The 24,789-nt window shown below is 38.8% G+C and overlaps 1 protein-coding gene across 4 annotated transcripts in view; it reads left to right on the top strand.

Moving 5' to 3' along the window:
- The window catches only part of LOC137005406 (NACHT, LRR and PYD domains-containing protein 12-like), a 98,561-nt gene that overhangs the window by 27,143 nt on the left and 46,629 nt on the right, over positions 1–24,789 (top strand). For all 4 annotated transcript variants that reach the window (XM_067366281.1, XM_067366280.1, XM_067366282.1 and 1 more), the window contains 4 exons: positions 93–1,823; positions 5,239–5,319; positions 14,238–14,411; positions 17,203–17,376. In XM_067366281.1, the coding sequence (XP_067222382.1) occupies positions 93–1,823; positions 5,239–5,319; positions 14,238–14,411; positions 17,203–17,376 (2,160 nt within the window). The remainder of the gene's footprint in view (positions 1–92; positions 1,824–5,238; positions 5,320–14,237; positions 14,412–17,202; positions 17,377–24,789) is intronic.

The following is a 24,789-nucleotide window of genomic DNA, read 5'->3' as shown; positions in this document are numbered from 1 at the left end:
TCCCATAATACAATAAACAAATAATTCATTTTGTAATGTATGGCTATTTACTTCTCTAACTTGTGTATTAATCTATTATTTTAATCTTACAGCCATGACTCTAAACCTGCTGAAGTCCTCAACAAATTGAGATCAAATCTGAGGAAGAAGTTTGAGTGTTTGTATGAGGGAATATCAAAGCAGGGAAACCCAACACTCCTGAATGAAATCTACACAGAGCTCTACATCACAGAGAGTGAAAGTGGAGAGATCAGTAATGAGCATGAGGTGAGACAGATTGAGACACAGTCCAGGAGAGCAGAAACAGAGGACACACAGATCAAATGCAGTGACATCTTTAGACCTTTACCTGGACAAGACAAACACATCAGAACTGTGCTGACAAAGGGAGTTGCTGGCATTGGAAAAACAGTGTCTGTGCAGAAGTTCATCCTGGACTGGGCTGACGGGAAAGAGAATCAGGATGTCCAGCTCATTTTTCCACTTCCTTTCAAAGAGCTCAACTTGATGAAGGACAAAACACTCAGTCTTTCAGATCTTCTTCATGTCTTTTTCCCTGAAACAAAAGAAATGGAAATATCCAGTGACAGATATAAAGTGTTGTTCATCTTTGATGGTCTGGATGAGTGTCGTCTGTCTCTGGATTTTCAGAGCGATGTGAGGTTGTGTGATGTGACTGAATCAGCCTCAGTGGACGAGCTGCTGATGAACCTCATTGCGGGGAATCTGCTTCCCTCTGCTCTCATCTGGATCACCTCCAGACCAGCAGCAGCTGATCTCGTCCCCTTTGAGTGTGTCCATCGAGTGACAGAGGTACGAGGATTTAGTGAGCCACAGAAGGAGGAATACTTCAGGAAGAGAATCAGTGATCAGAGACTGGCCGGCCAGATCATCTCACACCTGAAGTCATCAAGGAGCCTCTTTATTATGTGTAAAATCCCAGTGTTCTGCTGGATCTCAGCCACTGTTCTAGAGAAGATGATGAGGACATCATGGAAAAGAAGAAAACTCCCCAAGACTCTCACTCAAATGTACACACACTTCCTGAATATTCAGACCATCATCAAACATGAGAAGGACTATGAGAAGAACGTGAAACATGAAGACATTATCCTAAAACTGGGGAAACTGGCTTATCAGCAGCTTGTGAAAGGACACCTGATCTTCTATGAGGAAGACCTGAGAGAGTGTGGCATTGATGTGACAGAAGCATCAGTGTACTCAGGATTGTGCACTCAGATCTTCAGAGAGGAGTTGGGCTTGTATCAGGGGAAAGTCTTCAGCTTTGTTCATCTGAGTATTCAGGAACATCTAGCAGCTCTATATGTGCATCTGTCCTTTATAAACAAGAACATCAATGTGTTTGACCAGATTACCAAACCAACTAATGGAGACAAAGTTTCACTATCTGATCTCCATCAGAGAGCTGTGGATGAGGCTTTAGACAGTAAAAATGGGCATCTGGACCTTTTCCTTCGTTTCCTTCTGGGTCTGTCAATGGAGACTGATCAGAGTCTCTTACAAGAACTAATGACACAGACAGGAAACAGATCTCACAACAATCAGAAAACAGTTAACTATATTAAAGAAAAGATTAGTGAGAACCCCTCTCCTGATAAATACATCAATCTGTTTCACTGTCTGGATGAACTGGGTGATCTTTCACTAGTCAACAAAGCTAAACCTCATATGAGCAATGGAGGATTACGTAAAGTGAAACTCTCTTCATCTCAGTGGTCAGCTATAGTTTTTGTGTTGTTGACCTCAAAGCAGACGATGCAGGAATTTAACCTGAACAGCTTGATTGGAAAAGAAAAGTATTAGTAAGTAACACTAAATACAAACATCAGTACAGTCTAAGGGGCCGTTCACACAGAACGCGTTTTTCTATTCCAATGTGCTACTTTCCCATTGTTTTTCTATGTAAACACGCGCTTGGCGGACGTGCATGACCGTTACGCTCGCGTCTCGCGTCTTTAGCAGCGCCTCACACATGAGCGCCGCATTTTTAAGACGCCGTGTCAAGTTAAAAGAATTTCATTAATGTCAGTTCCAAAACAGTGGACCAATCAGAAGAACTTGGAGGTGGGGCAAGCGTTGCGAGTTGGCATGACAACTGTTTTATATAATGGCAACATGGCGCTCATTATTATCTTATTTTCATTATTATCTTATAAATTCTGCAGTTTGCCTATTTCTATTAATTCCATTATTTCCGTTATTGTCGTTATTTTAGACGCAAAAACGTGTTCTGTGTGAACGGCCCCTAAAACATTATAGAGAAACAAATAAATCAGAGGTGATTTAAATCATGGGGCACAGATTGATTTCTGGGATATTATACATGATTTGCGGGTACTTCTCAAATGGAGGCTGTGTCCTAGTACGACTGCATATCTCGGCCGCAATATCGTCAAGCACTGTGGAAGGCTGTCTCTATTTCAAGGATCCTTTAAAGGCAGACTTTGTTTTAATTCAGCTAATTTTGAAGGATGCATCATGTGTATCCTTCATGTCCTTCAATCACCCACAATCCTTTGCACACATTCCAACTTACAAAAAAGACCTGAAGAAAAACGAGTCTAATCTGAGTGCATTAAAAATGTAAGACAAAAATAATGTTTTCAGAGATGAAGGCATGCGTATCATATTTTGTTTTTGTGTAAATTAATCACTGAACACTAAACTGAATGTTTAGATGTTTTTTCACTATGGAAATCCCCCCCCCCCTTTTGTTCACACTAACTGCTCTCTATTTTTTTACAAGAATGACAGTTCTGTCTGAATGCTCTTGCGTTTCACACTGAGTATTTTAAATACAGATTTAGACAATATGTAAAAATTTACTTGGAAAAGTCAATACTGTAGTACAGAAAAAAAAATTAACATTTGTATTTATACAGTACATTTATTTGTACAGAAATGGTGCATGTAAACTGAAAAGTCTCAGTTACTCAGTTGCTACAGTCATTTACACACTCTGTCTTTCTCTAACACTTACATATCTTCCTATTGCTCTTTCATGACAAGAATTTTCAGTTTACATGTAACACATTTCTACAAAAATAAATGTATACTGTATAAATACAATTTTATTTATGGTTGTGAAGTTCCTTCATGTTCAAAAAACAGTGGTGATTGCGCTGTCAGCAAACATATTTCCAAACTTGATTAAGTTTGTGATTCCTATTTCATTACAACGGCTTACCCATTTACATTCACAAACATTCCATATCAAAATATTTATGGAATAGATCACGTCTGACAGATTTTGATCACTGAATGGATCATTGTGCATGTGATGGCTCACACGATGAAAGTAGGTTTAGTCACACTCAACAGTTTTGATCAACAAGCCTTGTGCATTCAGTAATTGTGCAAATTGTAGACAGTTGTACTTACTCTTTTGCACATGTGCCAAAACAAATGCAATTTGCTTTAATCAATAAGAAATTCAAGTCTGATATAAACAGTAAAATAATTGTTCAAGGAGAATTCTCAAATGAGAATTTTTTCAGAGAGAAAAAAATTCTCATTTGAGAATTGAGCCAAAGCAATTGAGAAAAACTGTAATACAAAGTATGTTTCCAAAATTAAATGTTTCCCTTTAAATGCAAATGAGTTGCTGCGCTGGACTAAGAGGGCGGAGCTTCAAGAGCTCGTTCTCCCCTCTCAGGATTCAGTCAGGACGCGCTATAATGTCAGAAACTGCAAATATATGCTGCATGGAGATAGAACAGGTATAGTTTATTTCAATTACGGTTGTAACTTATATTGCCTTTTTGTTTTTGTCCACTATATTGCTACAAGCCTGTTGTACTGTCCGAATGATGGCCAAAACTATACAGATGAGTATTTATTGTACTTTACACAAAAGATAAAGAGTCCGTTTTCTATCTAGAAAGTCACTATAAGAGCTTAATAAAACACTGCAAGTGTGCATTAAAATGTTATCCATAAACACTCTCTCTTTCCCTTGTATTATCTCTAACATACATGTACATAGGAAAGAACAAAGAAACGCATATAATGCGTAAACAAATATATAAAGACCTTATGCCTTTTCGGGTGGGGCTTAATAAACTGGTAAACTTTATATCCGTAAATCAACTCCGATGAACTGTAATAAAGTGCCCTCAACTTCATTACTGCTATATAGTATCACTCTGGAGACTCCAAGCAGGATCACAAAAGTTTTTACTTGTATATCCTTGAGTAGCACATTTTTAGAGTTTTGTATTGTCCCTTTGTATTGATATTGATATTGGAGTAATTGGAGAGAGCTATGTGGATTAATCCATCCAGCTACACCTAAAATGCTTTGGAGACATTCTCGTCAGTCCAGCAATGGCGGACTCACTGTGAACTCGCTCAGGGCGGTTCTATGTTCAAATGGCAGTGTCTGTCAACATTTGTGGGCGGGGCCTGTGGCTTTTGTGACCTCACACTGCCAGGGATCTGGAAACGGCTTATTCTGAGACACTGCTTAAGATTTATGGGGATTAAAAAAAAAGGAGTGGGTGGATTTTTATCACTATAGGGTGGTTGTGTACACACACTGTCAACACACATTTATGTCCAAACACTATGCAAAAGTGAATTTTGCATAATAGGTCCCCTTTAATAGTATTTTCATGCTATAACCGAGGGGCCAGGAACTGTGACGTAGCTATGCGTACTTACTAGAGTGTCTCATTGTAGTGTTTAATGCTGAGGAGGATTCAAGTCTACAAGCCTCAGAAAGACTGGACTAGGACAGACACAATCTCACTAGGATGCAGCCTTCTGTTTGAGAAGCACCCAATATCAATATGTGGGAGACTCCTAGAACTTCTGGGAGAGGTGGGATGCCTGATTATGGGAGTGAATCCACTAAATTATTGATCTGTGAGTTACTCCTGAAATTGTGATGATTGACAGGGATAACCATAGCAATGAATGGGACAAAAAATCTGATATGTCAAAACTAATTGTTGTAGTGTAAATGCAGACTAATAGACCTGCAACAGCAACATTGACAAGAAAAAGACGAAAACTGAATCTGTTGACTGAATACATTTAGTAGCTTATATAGTTCAATACTAAAACTTTTTCACATGTCCTTTTTAAAGCTGTGTTTATTTAATTAAAAACTATTTGAGAGAATTTAAGAAAGGAATTTAATGTATTATGTGCTTACAGTATTTATTACTGCTTTTATTATCATTAATCATTAACTTATTTTTTATTTTTAAATAGTGTCAACCAGAAAGCACAAAATACAGCAGATGAAGTTCTTCAGAAGCTGCTGCCTGTGGTTACAGCAACTAGATCAGCCCAGTAAGTAACACTGATAAAAATCATGACTGTTAAAATTTTATTACATTTTTTACTTAAATTATAAATTAATGGTTTAACAAACATATGAGTGTCAGACTTAAGCTTTTAAACCCTCCACCTATCTGACCTGTTTGGCTTCTGTTGTAAGAGCATTACTGTAAATGTTTGTTTGTTCATTTTTACAAACTGAGACATGATAAAAATTCCACATAAAGCAGCCTTGTTGACAAGTTTCGGTAAGTAAAGGCAAAGCGCTCAAGATATAGTACCTTTTATACCTTGTAGATGGCAATTTTTAGCATTGGCTGCAGATAAAACAATAAAGAGCTCGATCTAATTGCTAGTCATGGTCAATTTCAAAACACTGCTTCATGAAGCTTCAAAGCCTTTACATTTTTTGTTTTGAATCAGTGGTTCGGAGTGTGTATCAAACTGCCAAAGTTACACGATTTCAGTAAACAAGGCTTCATTACGTCATAACTGTTTTTAAATGTTTCAAAATTTCAATGGTTCAACTCTGGAGGGCGATGATCTCTTTGATCTCATTAATTATGCAAATTCACTGAGATCATCCCTAGTGGGTAGAGAACCAGTGTCTGTGGTCTTTACATGATCTCTGATTAGTTTTATACATTTGTAGACATATAAATTAGACATTAATGTAATTAAAATAATAATAATTCTCTTATTTGCCTGTTTAGCGGAACCATCCATGGAACAAACAAAACAATCCCTAAAAATTGATAAAAACACATTTATACAAATACTTGATATTTAATCATATTAGATGATTAGTTGATTGAATTTTAATATTTTAGTTTCAATAAAACATTTGCAATGGGTTTGTAACAGGTGTTCCCTTTCGAAGGGAACTTCAACTCTGCGTTTACTGCTTTGAGGGAAACGTCACTCGTGAACCGATGTCCGAAAGCTAAGAATCAAACCACTTCAATAGCATTTGGCCGGCGACAGCCTATGACGTCATAAAAGCGCGACCCGGAAGTATATAAGGAGCACCTAGAGAATCAGTCAGTATCTTTCGTCTTTTCGGGCCTGTTCTATCTGATCGCTATTTTATCGTATCCGGTAAGGGAATCTATATTATGCCTTACAAACATTCAAGAGAGTGTGTTCATCCGTGTCCCAGGTTTTGACACTTGATATACACTTTTCTGGGTGTTTTCTGTCTGGGAGAGGAGCGTGCATAGACAGTGCTTGAGGGCGCTGTCTGTGTTTTTCTGTTATTTACTGTGAGCATCTCCCTATCGGGATGCTCCATTCTCGTTTGGCACTCTTCTTGAGGGAAAAGGTGTCCGCATCTGTGGTGATTCTGGCCCCGTTTGTGCTAATGCAAAATGGCGGCTGCAATCATGGGGCTTGCAGGTGAGCTTGTTGGGTAGTTGTATTCTCTCTTAGCTCCCCCGGAGCTGATGAGGATGAATTGTTAGATGACGATGACGTCCATGTTTGACATCATCGCGTCCGGCAGAGCGCGCTCCTCTGGCTGCTGTGTATGCGGAGCTGCTGGTGTTTTTGGGACGTGCTTTTTGGCAGGCTGCAGCTGCCACGAGGGCACGTTAAGAAAAGGGCCACACACGGATGGCTCGACATGCGGTTCCTTTCTTTCCATAAGCTCTGCAGCTCCCATAACCTTTTCCATTCCTTCCTGATCTCCATGTTTGAGATCAGAAGGGCATGGAAAAACCCCTAGCCGTTCAGATTTGTATCTGAGCCCAGACAGACGGGAGGGGAAAGAAGCGAGAGTGAGATGGGTGATTGATTGTAAATATGTATGGTTAAAAATATTCATGCATGTATAATATATATACAGTGAGGAAAATAAGTATTTGAACACCCTGCTATTTTGCAAGTTCTCCCACTTAGAAATCATGGAGGGGTCTGAAATTGTCATCGTAGGTGCATGTCCACTGTGAGAGACATAATCTAAAAAAAAAAATCCAGAAATCACAATGTATGATTTTTTAACTATTTATTTGTATGATACAGCTGCAAATAAGTATTTGAACACCTGAGAAAATCAATGTTAATATTTGGTACAGTAGCCTTTGTTTGCAATTACAGAGGTCAAACGTTTCCTGTAGTTTTTCACCAGGTTTGCACACACTGCAGGAGGGATTTTGGCCCACTCCTCCACACAGATCTTCTCTAGATCAGTCAGATTTCTGGCTTGTCGCTGAGAAACACGGAGTTTGAGCTCCCTCCAAAGATTCTCTATTGGGTTTAGGTCTGGAGACTGGCTAGGCCATGCCAGAACCTTGATATGCTTCTTACAGAGCCACTCCTTGGTTATCCTGGCTGTGTGCTTCGGGTCATTGTCATGTTGGAAGACCCAGCCTCGACCCATCTTCAATGCTCTAACTGAGGGAAGGAGGTTGTTCCCCAAAATCTCGCAATACATGGCCCCGGTCATCCTCTCCTTAATACAGTGCAGTCGCCCTGTCCCATGTGCAGAAAAACACCCCCAAAGCATGATGCTACCACCCCCATGCTTCACAGTAGGGATGGTGTTCTTGGGATGGTACTCATCATTCTTCTTCCTCCAAACACGTTTAGTGGAATTATGACCAAAAAGTTCTATTTTGGTCTCATCTGACCACATGACTTTCTCCCATGACTCCTCTGGATCATCCAAATGGTCATTGGCAAACTTAAGACGGGCCTGGACATGTGCTGGTTTAAGCAGGGGAACCTTCCGTGCCATGCATGATTTCAAACCATGACGTCTTAGTGTATTACCAACAGTAACCTTGGAAACGGTGGTCCCAGCTCTTTTCAGGTCATTGACCAGCTCCTCCCGTGTAGTTCTGGGCTGATTTCTCACCTTTCTTAGGATCATTGAGACCCCACGAGGTGAGATCTTACGTGGAGCCCCAGTCCGAGGGAGATTGACAGTCATGTTTAGCTTCTTCCATTTTCTAATGATTGCTCCAACAGTGGACCTTTTTTCACCAAGCTGCTTGGCAATTTCCTCGTAGCCCTTTCCAGCCTTGTGGAGGTGTACAATTTTGTCTCTAGTGTCTTTGGACAGCTCTTTGGTCTTGGCCATGTTAGTAGTTGGATTCTTACTGATTGTATGGGGTGGACAGGTGTCTTTATGCAGCTAACGACCTCAAACAGGTGCATCTAATTTAGGATAATAAATGGAGTGGAGGTGGACATTTTAAAGGCAGACTAACAGGTCTTTGAGGGTCAGAATTCTAGCTGATAGACAGGTGTTCAAATACTTATTTGCAGCTGTATCATACAAATAAATAGTTAAAAAATCATACATTGTGATTTCTGGATTTTTTTTTTTAGATTATGTCTCTCACAGTGGACATGCACCTACGATGACAATTTCAGACCCCTCCATGATTTCTAAGTGGGAGAACTTGCAAAATAGCAGGGTGTTCAAATACTTATTTTCCTCACTGTATATATATATGTATAATATATCATGCCCAGATGCTTCTTCTGGTCAGACTGATGGCTGGGCCCATAGTGATTATTTTTCTGCCGGCCCGCTTTTTCGGTTTAATAATGAGAGGATCTTTTAGGCTTAAAAGAACCCGAGATTTCATGCTTTCATGTAGAGAAAAGGAAGCTGGGTCTATATTTTATGTTTTAAAATAAGACCTTGTTTTTCCTGTGTAGTTTTTCTGAGCATGTCAGGAGGCTGGTTCATCTCGAGCTGAGGCTAAGAGACAGGGCCAGAGGACCAGTATGGCCGCTCGGGCCGCCGCCTCCTTTTCGGAGCAAGGCACAGAGACGGATGGACTTGAGGAGGAAGAAGCAGGTTTTGAAGGAGGTGATCGATCACATACGCCAGTAGCATCCGTAATCAATTCCCTCATTGTGAGGGCGACTTTACATCTGCCGTTGCCCCTTCTTCCTCCGCCTCCTGGGTTTTGATTTAATTTTACATACTCGGGTGCTTCTTTAACAGTCAGATGGCTGGGCCTTTGATAATATTTTTTAGGCTTTAAAGAACCCTAGATTCCATCCCTCCTTGTTAAAGAAAATGGAAGGAGTCGTCTTTGGTCTTCGAGCCGCAGGAAAGGGAGCTGGGTCTATATTTATATTTCTAAATATGTTGACCTTGTGTTCCTGTATAGTTTTTCTTGAGTATGTATCAGAATCGGAAAAAGAAAGAGGGGTTCTTGGGCAAACTGAAGTTTGATAGGTTGGCTAGAACGTTATATTGTGCAGGCCACAAAATGGCTGCCTTTTAGCCACCTGTTGTTTATAGTAGCTTCTCATCTGCTGTAGTTTGAGTTAGCACTCGTCACTTCAGTTAGTATCTATGTGTAGGTCGCCCTTAATCAGCCGCCTGACATTGTTTGCTTGTTGAGCTTCGCTTTATTTCCTCTTATCTATGGAGATTCAGAGGTGAAGCCTTTAGGCCCACAGCTTAGTGGCACAGGCTAGGACTAGGTTTAGGTGTTTATTGTTAGAAACCACCATTTGTATTACTTTCCCTTGTTAGGTTGTATAGTTCCTAGTTCTGGCCTACTCCTGAGGGAGTTGTTAGGCCGTATGCCCATTTTTCCCCTTGTTTATGTAGGTGCAATGGCTGAGGTTAACAGCTAAGGAAGCAGGCTGTTATTAGCCTCCTTTGTGCTGTTTCCCAGGTGGTAGGACCTTATCTTTGCATTGATAAGTTTATGCAGTGCATGCTAGGCCCCACTTTCTAGAACTTTAATCATGCTATGATTTTGTTCCCCCTGAGCTCCTTGAATTTCATTCAAGTTTGAGCTACGGTGCTAGCTTTTTAACTTCTGTCCTCTAGGGCTCAGTACAGATCTATAAGTTCTGTTTGGTGAGAACATTTATCCTTTTTAACGGATGGAATGTATTTACAAAGCATTTGTTTGCTTTGGGTTCTAAGCTTTGCCCTACATGTATGTGATCATTGCCACAGCAGCAATATTTCATATAACTGCAGAAGTTGTTGGCTCTTTGTTGTTTAGCCTCCTTCTAGTTGCAGCTTGTGTTTATGGGCGCTGTTGGTGTATGGTCATGAGTTTTGCTCACGTACGTTAGCACTGCCATAGGTTTATGCTTGTGTCCGGTTGAGGTTGTAGGCCTTGTAGGCCTCCCTTAGACCATGTTAGCATTTCAGTGGTTACTATCACTGCCATCGGCCACACCCACCTCTGTTAAGAGTAGGCCCTAGGTCAGGCCTCTCATTGAGTACTGTGGCAGAGTGTGTACCCCCAGTAAAGGTGGTTTTACTGATTACTTGGCCTGCTGGCTGGTTCGGTCATGAAACTACCACTGGCGGATGCCATGTGCTATTGGAGTTGAAGGCCTCACCAAGGCCTACTTTCAGATTGCATGTTGGCACAGTTTTGTTTTGGTTGTGTACTCCTCTCACTTTGGAGAGTAAAACGTGCTTTTACTGAGTATGATTCTGAGTGGCTTGCCTCTCAGGGTGAGTTCTTGTGTTAAACCGCTCTGCATTTGCTTCCTTGAGCATGGTCTCTCCTTTAGCTCTAGTTGAGCTAAGTAGTTACCTCGTTAGTAACTTGGTTCTATTCTTGCTCCTAGAACTTTAGTGGCCACTAGCTGGCACCGTGTGTGACAGGTAGGCCCTCTGGGCCTTCTTTAGGAACATGCTGGCATGTTGTAATATATGTTTCCTTGCTAAGAGTAGAGGAAATATGCTGCTGGTTGGCCAGGTCCTCCAGGTGACTTATTAACCTCCTTGGTAGTTTGGTTATTTGTCCTGCCTGGAGATTGAAAACGCTGCCACAAGCTGGTGCCACGTGTCTGACTGAGGTGCAAATAATCAGGCGCTGAGTAGATCCTAGAAATGAGTGGATTATACTCCCCTCAATATGAGGGTTTATAGCACTCAGGTGAGTTATGCTCTCCAGGATGCCTGTCTCTACACGTGGGTTTGAGTTGCTTGCTGCCCTTCTCGCAGTTGCTCTTACCTGCTATCTTCTCTGAAAAATGCGTTATTAATATTCTGTATTCCGACAGGGTTGGCCAAGGCTAAGTTTGTCCTTCCTCAGACCAGGTCGGCCTCCCTGGTGGCATTGGGGGTGACTTCGTTCCACTCTAGTGACTGGCTGGAGTTCCTTTCGGTTCCCCGGTCACATTCCCTTTAAGGAACCACTTTTCCTCGGAAATGTTGGTCCCAGAAGCTCTGAGCAGCCTTGGTAGGCTTTCTGCAGAAGGCCTCTTTGAGGCTCAGCTTGGGCTGTTGTCTGTAGAGAATGTTGTCACTGACAGCCTTGCGTGACCCGAGGGTGAGTTGCTTATGGCATTTCTTTCGAAACTGCCGGACGTTTGTCTAGTAATCTTTGGCATGCACTCTCCTCGAGCATGGCAGCATGGGTATATCGCTCCCCAAAGTGGTAAACGCAGAATTGAATTTCCCTTCGAAAGGGAATGTCTCAAGTTATGTATGTAGCCATGGTTCCCTTAGTACAGGGAACGAGACAGTCCTACGATAAGGTACTGACTGATTCTCTATGCGCTCCTTATATACTTCCGGGTTGCGCTATGATGACGTCATAGGTTGTCGCTGGCTAAATGCTATTGGAGTGGTTTGATTCTTAGCTTTCGGACGTCGGTTCACGACTGTCATTCCCCCAAAGCGGTAAACGCAGAGTCTCGTTCCCTGTTCTCAGGGAACTATGGTTACATCCGTAACCGGAGACGTTTTTGTGCATGTTTGGCCTGAGTTTTTGCATTTACACTGTTCTAACGAGCAGAAGTCACCGGAATCAAAGAAATGAGATTCAGCTGAGACAACTGAAACAATGAGTAACCGAGGAAACTAACTGAAACGCAGGGAAATGACTGAAAACTAAAGCCCTATTCGGACAGGACTAGTTTTCCATGAGAATGATAGAGAAATTTGTGTTTCACAGATGTACTTTGTGATTTTAATCACATCTGAATCTGCCATGAATGTGTTTATCTCACACAACCTCAGTAGAAATTCCAGGGCAAATTATCTACTGTTTTTCGGCAAACTCAATGGTCCTCTGAGAAACCTAATCCTGTCCGAATGCAAAATGACACATTACTGAAACATAATACATAACCCACCCAAACAGAACACAAACTCAAAATGATTGTCATGGTAATATTACTACTTTTGTAGCAAAACTAACTTGCTGCAGAAAAAATTAAATTCCTCACGGAAGGCACATCCTCATGCTGTATTACATCCACAGGGGTGAGAGGGTGGGTGCTCCGGAGGCTGATGAGGCCATGGCTTCCAAAATAATACAACATTAAACACTAACAGATCTCTCCCTATATTAATATTGAGCAAAACACATAATTAACATTTAGTCTCATTTACCGGTCAGAAGCAAAGCTCGCTGGGAACTAGAAGTCACTTGTAAACACTGATTGTAACTCGGTCAAATGTGTATATATGTGTTAGGGGTGCAACGGATTCGCATTCTCCACTTACGGTTTGGTACGCACTTGCACTGCGGTCCATCTCGAATGATGACGCATCTATTGGTTAATATGGTTTGTTTAAAATAGCAATGTTGAAAACAGACAGACAGAGTTCAGATAATGTATGTTTCAGTCGATGTATGCGCAAAACGTTACAACAACGATAATCAAAAAGCATGGACAAAACAGTCACCCTTTGTAAACTGTTAACTGCGAGTGCTGTATGCTCTAATGTCCAGTCATTTACGCCGTCATCGCTCTGTTGTTGATAGCGTGCGAGCGCAGGTGAGACCTGAACAGCACACGTTGCTATCAGTGTTTAAACTAAACTCATTTAAGCATTGCTGATTTAAACCTTCAAGAGTAAGAGAACTCGCACACGCTGTGAGAAGATTTGTGTGTGCTCATCCGAAGCGCGCACACGCTTATTTCAATCAGTGCGCAAATACTGAGTTCTCTTTCAAGTCTTGCACTTCAGCGGACAAATTCATGCAAAAATTATGTCAACATGCCCGTCTTGGCGAGTATCCTTGCAAACATAGTCTGTTATGTCTCAAGTGAACTTATATTAGTCAAGAAAGACAGCGCATGTGTAACAGTATACTGGATTGTGCATGTCTTAAAAGGGGGAAAAAAAACTACTCCTGCTGCCTGTTTTTAATGTTAAATCAAACAACAAATAACAAAGAAATCACTCACTGCTCTTGACTGAATAGTATTTGTAACTTCAATAATGATTAATCTTTATTTATTTTATACAGTAAAGATATGCAGTGTTATTTTATATTTGATTACTTTATCCATTTTCTGTACCTGAAAACTACTGTTAGATACCTGCAAAACCTGAAAAGCACCATTTATTTTATTTTAATATTTGCTTTATTGTACTTATTTGTGATGTTGCTTGTAGTTTGATTGTTTGTTCTTATTTTCTTTTTTTTTATTTGATAGTAGTTCTATTTTCCCTAAACATAGCACATACCGAACCGTACCGAAACCGTGAACCTAAAACCGTGATACAAACCGAACCGTGAGCAATTTGAACTGTTGCACCCCTAATATGCGTGTACAATACAATACAAATTCACATTTATATTGGAACATGTTTGTGCAATATATGTACACAGTAAAGGATAAAAGTTTATGAATATTACATGTAATGCTCTTTTTGTCTTCATTTCTGAATATTTTATATGCATCAATATATAGCCATACATAGTCAATGCATATATTGCAGTATATTAAAAAAATATATATCTATATATTTTTATATATAGCTCTAGCTTATATGAAAATGTATTAACTAATAAATCGCAGTTACTAACATCTTTGACATTCAGTAAAAGTCAAATTACAGTCTGTAACTTTAGGATTCATACAATTGTACCTACAATCTAATTAGATTGATGATGGTTTTTGGAAATGCGGCCCTTTATGTTTTGATCTGAGAAAGTGAAGAGTGTGTCACTGTGTCTGTCACCTCTCTACAGGTTGATTGATTGTGGTCTCACAAATGAAGGTTGTGCTGCTTTGGCATCAGCTCTGAGATCAAAGCCCTCAGACCTGAGAGAACTGTCTCTGTCTGAGAATAAAATAAGAGACTCAGGAGTGAAGTTGCTCTCTGCTGGACTGGATAATCCTCACTGTAAACTGGAGGAACTGGGGTAAGATCATATGTGACTCTCACGTGAAACGAGTGACTGTGAATTTTGCGATTTCAATAATTCATAAAGTAACATCAAAATACAATAAAATGCAGGGAAAACTAAATATTACATTCATTACAAGCAAAAATATTGAAACAATTAAATTGCCATTTATCAATTTAATATCATATCTGTTCATTTGCTATAAGAGAAGTAATATGTTACTGTTTTATATATTTTATATGTTACTACATTTACATTTACATTTAGTCATTTAGCAGACGCTTTTATCCAAAGCGACTTACAAATGAGAGTAGTAGAATCAATTAAATCAACATGAGAACAACAGTATGTAAGTGCTGAGTGAAGTCACAGTTATGTCAGTAAAGTGCTCATAGCGAATTTTTTTTTTTTTTTTTTTTTTTTAAATAAATAAATACACAGATAGGAGAAGAATATTAGTCAAGGTAAGTGCTACTACTACTGGGTCAAGTGCTGACGAAAAAGATACGTCTTTAGCATTTTTTTGAAAATGGCTAGAGACTCGGCTGCTCGGATAGAGCGTGGTAGGTCATTCCACCAGCCAGGAACAGTCCCGGAGAAGGTCCGTGAGAGTGATTTTGTGCCCCTATGTGATGGCACCACAAGGCGCCGTTCACTTGCAGAACGCAGGTTTCTGGAGGGCGCGTAAGTCTGAAGTAGTGTGTTAAGGTATAGCGGTGCAGAGCCAGCTGTCGTTCTGTAAGCAAACATCATGTTACTGTGTATACTTTCTCCTGCTGTTGTGTTCATGTGATTGATATGTAGATTAGTAAACATGAGTTGTTTCTCATGAAGGAGATACTGCAGTACTGATAGTCACACTGAAAAACACACTTTAAATCATGATTAACCTTGAACATTTTTTACTTTAAATACTCAATCTCAGCACAGTCAGCATTAACACAGCCCAATAATTTTAATTGTAGGAGAAAATTGGATAATGTAGAGGTTTTATCCAGGGTTAAAATCGAAATTGTGTCAATGTCATATATTATGACATATTAACTGTAGTGTATTAACACACCATATATTATATTACTTGGCAAATTATATGTTCGGCTAAAGTCTTTCTTCGGCATTCCAATGTACTAACATGTGTACATGTTTGCCAGATTACATGTAACAAGTTGAGCCTTTGTCGATCCGCACCTGATGAAAGCATCAGCTCTGCTTATTTGCGTCCCTATTTGTGCCGCTCTTGCTGGATTGTATTGGTCATTATGTAAATGAATTTGACTGCGTCTGTGTTCTTTAATTTGATTATGCGCAGCAGTTGATCATGCACAAAACTTGCCACTCCCATCGCCACATTTGTGGAATTGCGCTCTCACGCTTATTTAGTCTTAGCCTCTTATGTTTAATTAGCCTTAAAGGGAAAAACAGATAGTATTCAATGTATTTTGTTGGAATCTAACTTTGTCAGCTATAAAAATCCAACACTTTACCCAATATTTAGTGAGAGCCGACATGGGCCGCTGACAGACGACAGGTGCTCATACCCCTCTTTCTGCCGTTTCAAGCCTTGCCCTGCCCCACCACTCACTTCCTTCTCACAGCCGTCCACACCGCCCAACCTGATATTGCTGAGTTCAACATGTTCCTGGGTCAACATCTTTGTTGACCCTGGAACAACATTCAAATCAACCAATCAGATTTGAAGTTTACAGATTATGTCAAGTTTAGGCTTAAAATCATGAATTGGTACTTCTAAGTCAGTGTTATTCATCTATCATTTCCATCTGATGTTTGGGATAACTTATGGGTAGGGTTAGGTTTAGGGGTAGGAAAAGGGTTAAGACTAAATTTTCAGACTAGAATGTTGTTCCAGGATCAACAAAATATGTTGACCCAGGAACGCATCTAACTCAGCAATATCAGGACGTGATAAGTTGATTTTTCAGAATGATTGTAAGGTAGACTTGAGCTGACTCTTCAATGACTCTTTATTGTTCAATACATTAATCTTTTCTATTTTATTTACATTTTTCAATATTTTTATATGATATATATTTTTAATTTGTTTTATGATTTTTCATTCAATCGTTCTCTCTCACAGAGACAATCTTTACGAATAACAGTAAAACACAGTGACATGTTGAATTAATTGTTTAAAATTAAGAGATTGTTGTAAGCAGGGCGAGGCAGAGAGCCATGAGAGAACAGCGCGAGGCCACTGTCGTGATTGATAATGAGAATCACTGCGCACTGCACTCTGGCAGCGTTTCCCAAAAGTATCGTAAGCTTAAGTTGATCGTAGCTCCATTGAAACCAGTGGAGCTATGATCAACTTAGGCTTATGATGCTTTTGGGAAACACACCCCTGGTCTCTTATCTCTTACGGAGGAGCTTCGGAAACATAAAAGGTGGAGCGACGACAGTGAAGGTCGAGAGAGGGCCAGACCTGGATTTTATGTTATGTTTTGTTTATGTGTGTGCGGCAGTCGTCCGTAAGGGGCTGCTAACTCTACGTTTGTTTTTTTGTTTGTTTATTTTATATCATTAATGTTGCAAAACATTCGCTGGTTCCCACTTCCTTTTTCCCTGATCCTTTAACCGTGTTAGTGATATTGCACAAATTATGAACATAGAATTAAGAAAAAAAAAATCCTCCTTGAATTTGACTACAGGTGTGTTATGATAATGTTTTTTGCTCTATGACACGGATCCATCTAAAAAGATGATTTGAGCTTATGTTTTGGTTTCTCTGATTGATACTGAAGTCTTTGTTGATCTGAGAGAGTGAAGAAAGTATCATTGTTCTCTACAGGTTGAGGGAGTGTGGTGTCACAGATGAAGGTTGTGATGCTCTGGCTTCAGCTCTGAGATCAAACCACTCACACCTGAGATATCTGAATCTGTCATATAATACGTTAGGAGACCCTGGAATGAAGCTGCTCTCTGCTGGACTGGAGAATCCTCACTGCAAACTAGAGGAACTAAAGTAAGATCAGCAAAATGAGTTTATTAAGTAATTGGTTTGTTTGTTCAGCGCCTTTCAAAGCTACACAATCTGTTATGAGTGAAACTTGTATAAATCCATTCTTCCAACTCCATATTAAAGTTTCAAAATATCAAAGGCACTGAGCTCCCGAGTTTGGATACTGTTTATGCAAGTCGTTTACACACAAAGACCAGTAGCATCATTATGGATCCCACCCATCCAGGATACATAATGTTTTTCCCATTACTCTCTGGGAAGAGGTACAGGGCCATTATGTCCATGACAAATGGGTTAAAGCACAGTTTTTTTGCCAAAGCTGTAGCTGCCCTTAGACTTCCCACTCCCCCACAACTCTTTTATTTTCTAGATTAACTCCGTATTTCTTTGTAACTATCAAAGACTGAGGAATGTTTGTGCTTTTAAATGTTGACTGACATTCAATATATGCACCATAACTTTTTTATTATTATTATTTTTAATAATGTGCAATAAACTTTTTTGGTTTTCTTTTTAATTTGTATGTATATGTATTTCATGGGTAACTGTTTATTTAGTTTTGAGAGCTGCTACTCAATGTCAATGTACTTGCACTGATAAAAAGATATCGATACCACCGCGGTTTTTTTCTTACCAGTGTGAAAGAGACTCAAAATACTCCGTTAATGTTGCACATACAATTAAGAGTTATACACCATTTTAATCTGTGGAATATCTTATTTTATTTGTGTACACTCAGAGTAAAAACAAAATGTTGTGCTTTTTGTAAAATAAAGAAAACTAACATGATGCATGATCTCTCGTCTCCCTCTGAAGGAAGTCCAATCTGATAGTTCTCAGAAAATGAACTGTAACTTAGTGAATACTAATCACAAAAAAATTAGACTTGTGTCTAAAAAAATGCCAGGTTTTAAATTGTGTAAGTCAAATCGAAAACAAACATTCTGTGTTTATGTAATCTGTATGAAAAGAGAGCCATGTCAGAAATCCGTGATTCAGCTCATTATCCGCTAATGCGGCCACGCCCACGGAGGGAGTGCTATTCAGATGCAAATTCAGAGGCAATACATGCATTCATCGTCTCAATCGTGTATTTATTGTCCTGAAAAGTGTTTTGAATAGCCATAGTTAGCGATCTCTGTCCTCTGTTAGTTCGGTTAGTTCCTGGATTGCCTATTCTTCTTTAGTGCTCAGACATTTGTGGACTAAAGGTGTACAGAGCGCCCTCCGGCTGCAAGTATGAATTGAAAAAACAGTATCCAGCACTCATAGTAATGACAATAAATCCTGAATAAATATTACTCTTCGATATAGAAAATTGACAAACATATGAGAATCCATCAATATTTCTCCAAATGTGCATGCTTTTAAAGGTGCCCTAGAATCAGAATTTGAATTTACCTCGGCATAGTTGAATAACAAGAGTTCAATACATGGAAAAGACATACACTGAGTTTCAAACCCCATTGTTTCCTCCTTCTTATGTAAATCTCATTTGTTTAAAAGACTTCCAGAAAACACTCGGATCTCAACATAACACCGACTGTTACATAACAGTCGGGATCATTAATATGTATGACCCCAATATTTGCATAATGCCAGCCCATTCGACGCATTAGACAAGGAAAGGCAGTATTAACGGCTGGATCTGTGCACAGATAAGGTAAGCAAGCAAGAACAACAGCGAAAAATGGCAGATGGAGCAATAATAACTGATATGATCCATGATATCATGATATTTTTTATTTTTTTATAAAGTTACCATCGTTTCTTACTGTATTCACAGAGACGAGAGTCGTTGCTATTTTCATTTTTAAACACGTGCAGTCTGTATAATGCATAAACACAACTTCATTCTTTTTAAATCTCTCCAACAGTGTAGCATTAGCCGTTAGCCACAGAGAATAGCCTCAAACTCACACAGAATCAAACGTAACCATCTAAATAAATACTATACTCACATAATTCGAAGCATGCATACAGCATGCATGACGAACATCTTGTAAAGATCCATTTGAGGGTTATATTAGCTGTGTGAACTTTGTAAATGCACTGTATTATAGTCGAGAGCTTGTGGGGCAGAGGGAACGCATCTCTTAAAGGGGCCGTGCTGAAAAAATCAGTGCATAGTTAATGATGCCCCAAAATAGGCAGCTAAAAAAATTTCTATGGGGTAAAAAAAAATCTATGGGGTATTTTGAGCTGAAACTTCACAGACACATTCAGGAGACACCTAGGATTATATTACATCTTGTAAAAAAACAATCTAGGGCACCTTTAAGCTAAAAGCCTATATGAAATGCCATAGAGGTAACATAATTGTTCAGACACTTTGCATCACAGAAATACATTATATTTTAAAGAATATAATAGAATACCATTATTTTAAATTGTAATAATATTTCACAGTATTGCTGTTTTTTATGTATGTTTGATTTACACCATGATGCGATTTGAATCATGATCACAAAGGGTTTTGTCACAGCCTACCTGACTGAAAGGCCTCATTAATATGCAAGTCATTTCAGGTCATTATTATGTGATTGTTTTGTCTTCTCAGGTGAGAATCACCCATTATACATGAGGATTCACGCCTCCACGCATACTGTGTTTCTTGACCAAAGATGTTTTAGAAAATTTAAATCTCTCTATTGTTTTATATGAACAAGCAGGCAGCATAATTTTTACCTCATTTTGAAGCAAAAACTCTAGTCTACAACCTCAAATACCCAGAAGTCTTGTGAACAAAGATTTAATATATATGTTTTGGCTTTATTTCAGTGACTTAAGTTTTTTGTTTTTTCAATAACCACGCATAAACGTTATTCCTTCAAAAACACAAACATGTACATACATGTTCCTCACATATTATTGTAGCCTAGTTTGTGCTGAATACAGTGTAATGACACTTTTTCCATTAATATGTTTATGAACAACTGAAAAAAGCACAAATGTCAGGGCATGTCAAAACTTCTCCAGGGTCCCAAAAATCCTCAGACCCCTGAGGCTTAATGGGTCATTATGTTGAGTACGTTGCTCCTGGGTACTTGGTACATGAACTATACCAAGAAGCTACACAGAAGCTTGTGTTAGACTTTTGTCTAACAGCTCCTCTAACAGCTCCCTAGAGCGTTGCTGACCGGTATTTGTATTTTATTTATATAGCACCAATTTAATACAACGTTAGTTGTCCAGAGTGCTTCACAGTGCCAAGAAAGAACAAAAGTAGAAAAAAATAAATAAATAAAACAATACAAATCACACACATAACACACATTAAACATCACTCCCAATCATTAGAACTTGCATTCAGAGTTAAGCAAATGTGATTTCAACATAGCTTTAAAAACAGGTAAAGATTTGATGGATCTAATCGCGACTGGGAGATCGTTCCACAATTTAGGACATTGTATCACATTGTAGGGCTCCTCAGGAGCCTCCTTGATACTACTTCTAGAGCTTTGCTAGTTCTCCCCTTAGTTGAGAGGGTAGTATACAGAATACTTTGCTCCTCTGTAAAAAAGCTTTGTGGTTGAGCCTATTTAGTGTTCCCCTTGTTTGAAAGGGTCGATGTGCAGAGTACTTCACTTCCTGAGGCTGGATTACAGTTGGCCTCCCTATGACATCTCTATAAGCAAGGTGGTATCAGGTTGAAGGACTCTAATGAGACTCCCTGATAAGACCTGTCACTCGCCTCATTGGACGGTCAGTATGTTGAGTAGTGTTTTTTGCTCGTTTTCCAATACCTTATTATTAGGGGTGTGACGAGATCTCGTGTCACGAGATCTCGCGAGACTAAAATGTGACGAGATTTCTCACTGAGGCGAAAAGTAGTCTCCTGATGTTGCCATGACAGAGTGTTAGGATGAATAGGAAAGAATAGGTATGCCACCGCTAAGTTTACATTACGCCTCCACTGTTGTTTTGCTTTGTATTTAAACAAAAAACATTTAATTCAGTTGGATAACGGTTGCCGCCGCTCCATATTTACAGAGTATGCACAATGTCATAGTACGATAGTGAAAGTAAACGCGAGCGCATATTCAAACGCAATGTCAATAACCCCCTTTTTGAAAGTGGCTCCATGATGAATGCAAATATCTCTCAATATGAAAGCTATGTTAGGCTGGGCAGTGTAGTTGTAACCATCTCTTAGCTCTGTATCAAAGAAAAATTTGGTCTTATTTTCACTTTGAATAGCCTATTGAGAGAGTGCGATTTATGGTAATTTTTATGTTACCATATATGTTATGTTATGTTGTAAAAATTAAAAACAGTTTTCTCTTAATCTTATTAAGCACAAACAGTAAGGTTTAATTTGTTAACATTATTTAATGCACTGTGAATTATCATGAACTAACAATGATTTTTATTAACTGACATAAACAAAGATGAATAAATACTGTAGCAAATTGCTCATTGTTAGTTGATGTTGGTTAATACATTAATATTAATAAATGAGACCTTATTGTAAAGTTTTACCATTTTTATTTATACTGTTTTTATTTCTATGATCAGTTTGTGGAAAGGAGTTCAGTTAGGAGGTCAAAAGTTGTAGAAGCTCTGAAATTATACAGAAGAGAAGTCAGTCAGTTGAGTTAGTCAAAACCTTTTACTTGTGTATTGTTGTCTTTTACTGCATATGATAATTCATACTCAGAAAGTAGAACTGAAATGACATTCATTACAAGATGATTAGTTAAAACATTTCAAATACACCTGCAGAATATTTTTTCTAGTCATGTATTTCGCCATTGAGGATTTATTAAAAATAGTGTGTAAAAATCTCGTCTCGTTCTCGTGAACTCAATCTCGAGTCTCGTCGCGTGAGCTACCTGTCTCGTCACACCCCTACTTATTATAGAGACTCTTTTAATAGAACAGACAGGTTGTAGGCTAAGTTAAAGATAACAAGTTAGCCTCCCTGGTGGGTGTGGGGGTTGACATTTATGTCCCCCTTGAAAGTGATAGGCCAGGGTTCCTGTGTCTTTGGCCATATTTACAAGGTTTCAAGCCTTTGAGCTTGGCCCTGAGTCAAGTCCTTCTGTTTTTTGACCTTGTGAAGGTACTTCCTCCCTGAGGCATATAGCTTGGGCAGTGGCCGCAGGGAGTAGTTTAAATACCGGTGTGTACCTTTGGGGGAGATTAACTCTGGCATTTTAGACCATTGAGTTAATTTTATTTTGCTCAGTCATAGCCATTTCGGCATGCATTCCCTTTAGCTTGGCAGCGTGGGCATTTGTTCCCTAATAGCATTCTAGGATGTGAGTTCCCATTCAAAAAGGAAAATCTTGGGTTACAAATTTTACCTTGGTTCGCTGAGTAGGAGAATGAGACACTGCATCTCGTTTCCATGTTTCAGGGCTGCCTGCATGGTCCCTTCAGACAAATAAGACATGTTCTTTAAGTTACATTTGTAACCAGAGATGTTTTACAACATGATAGAAATATTGATATTTTTAAAGCCTCATTTATCATCAGACATTAATTTGCAGACTCTCATTAAGCTGCGCAGTTGCAGGTTAACTTGTTTAAGTAGCAATGGAGGCAAAGCAGATCTGAGAGAAATTTCAAAAAGGAGGATTAAAAAACAGAACATTAGAAAGGAAAGAAAAATACAGTGGGAGCATTTTAGTGAAGTTTCTAGTTAACCAGGACCAATCAAGTGCTGGGTATGTGATTTGAAATATCTGTGAAGCACTATATGTATATGACAGTAAATAAATAAAGCCAATATCTAGCCTTTGCTTTGGCTGAATGTATTTAATTTCTTGTGAGTGTATTTGGGAAGTTGCAATAAAGATAAGTCTGAAGGGTTTAAAGCCTGTGATTAGGCTATTAAGTAAATGTAATTTTGCCAAAGAAAAACTTTACTTTTATGTAAATGTTCATTTAAAAACATCCTACTTGAGTGTTATTGGTTACCATATCATCACGCTTAACACTGACATTCTAAATAATTGTAAAATGTGACGATTGGGTGCGTATATCAGTGATGGGAAGTTCGGATCATTTTACCGACGTTCAGCAAAATGAAAGAATCTTTTTTCTAGTCATTTCGTTAATTTCGTTCATTTTAGCAAAATGTAATTAAAATGTTACGTGTTACTTCCCCAACACATCTACTACTTATGCAAACGTTGATCTTACTACAAACAATACAAAACTACAATGCTATAAGATACAGAAAAGATTAATTAATTCTTTACCTGGGTCTTCAGTTTGTGATAAGCTGATTTAGCTCACCTCACCTCTTGTCTGACAAGTCTTCGGGTTTAAGTCATCCCTTAATCACATGACAAGCATCCCCATATGCTAAACCAATGCAGTCTGAACCGCAAAGAGAATTGATTCGTTTATTCAATGAGTCTTTCAGGTTTTTGAGTCGAGTCATCTCGGGGGGTGATTCGTTCAGTCGCGCATGCGCAATATTCTATAGGTTCTGTACTGCTAGTAGTAGTTCACCTGTTTCAGTCAATGCAGTCTGAGCCGGAAAGAGAATTGATTAGTTCTTTTCATGAGTCTTTCGGTGTTTTGAGTCGTTCCTTAATCATGTGACAGACCCATACGCTAAACCAATGCAGTCTGAGCCGGAAAGAGAATTGATTAGTTCTTTTCATGAGTCTTTCTGGTTTTTGAGTCGTTCCTTAATCACGTGATAGACCCATATGCTATTTCTGACATTTCTGTCACTGTTTTTGTTACTGTTTCTTGAGGATCTGTGGTGTATTATTATTTATAAATACATAAAGCCCTGTTATAAATAAAATATTGATTAATTTGTCTTTTTTACTGTCTATCTGTAAATAAACTCTAGGCTATATAATAATATAATAATCCAAGCCTAATACAAAGTATTTATAGCCTAGTTTGTTCATTTTTACTCCAATTTTGAGTTTGCTGGTATAATAATTGCTTTTCCTAGGCAGACTTGACATATAAGAAGATTGCTCAAAAATGGCATATTGACATAAATTAAAAGCAAATAACATTTTGAATTTGAATTATTAATGTTTAAAACATTTAGGTTATGATAACTTCAGCTTTTTACAACCGAAACTGAAACAAAACTAGAGAGTTAAAGTTATTTACTTAGAAATATAATGTGCTTTGGTCACACAGCCTGACTGTATTGACTGCATTGGTTTAGCGTATGGGTCTGTCACATGATTAAAGAACGACTCAAAACCCCGAAAGACTCATGAAAAGAACTAATCAATTCTCTTTCCGGCTCAGACTGCATTGGTTTAGCGTATGGGTCTGTCACATGATTAAGGAACGACTCAAAACACCGAAAGACTCATGAAAAGAACTAATCAATTCTCTTTCCGGCTCAGACTGCATTGACTGAAACAGGTGAACTACTACTAGCAGTACAGAACCTATAGAATATTGCGCATGCGCGACTGAACGAAT

Source organism: Chanodichthys erythropterus, chromosome 17 (assembly GCF_024489055.1).
Source record: "Chanodichthys erythropterus isolate Z2021 chromosome 17, ASM2448905v1, whole genome shotgun sequence".
In the NCBI taxonomy this organism is placed as follows: domain Eukaryota; kingdom Metazoa; phylum Chordata; class Actinopteri; order Cypriniformes; family Xenocyprididae; genus Chanodichthys; species Chanodichthys erythropterus.
This window is presented reverse-complemented; position numbering and strand designations above follow the sequence as displayed.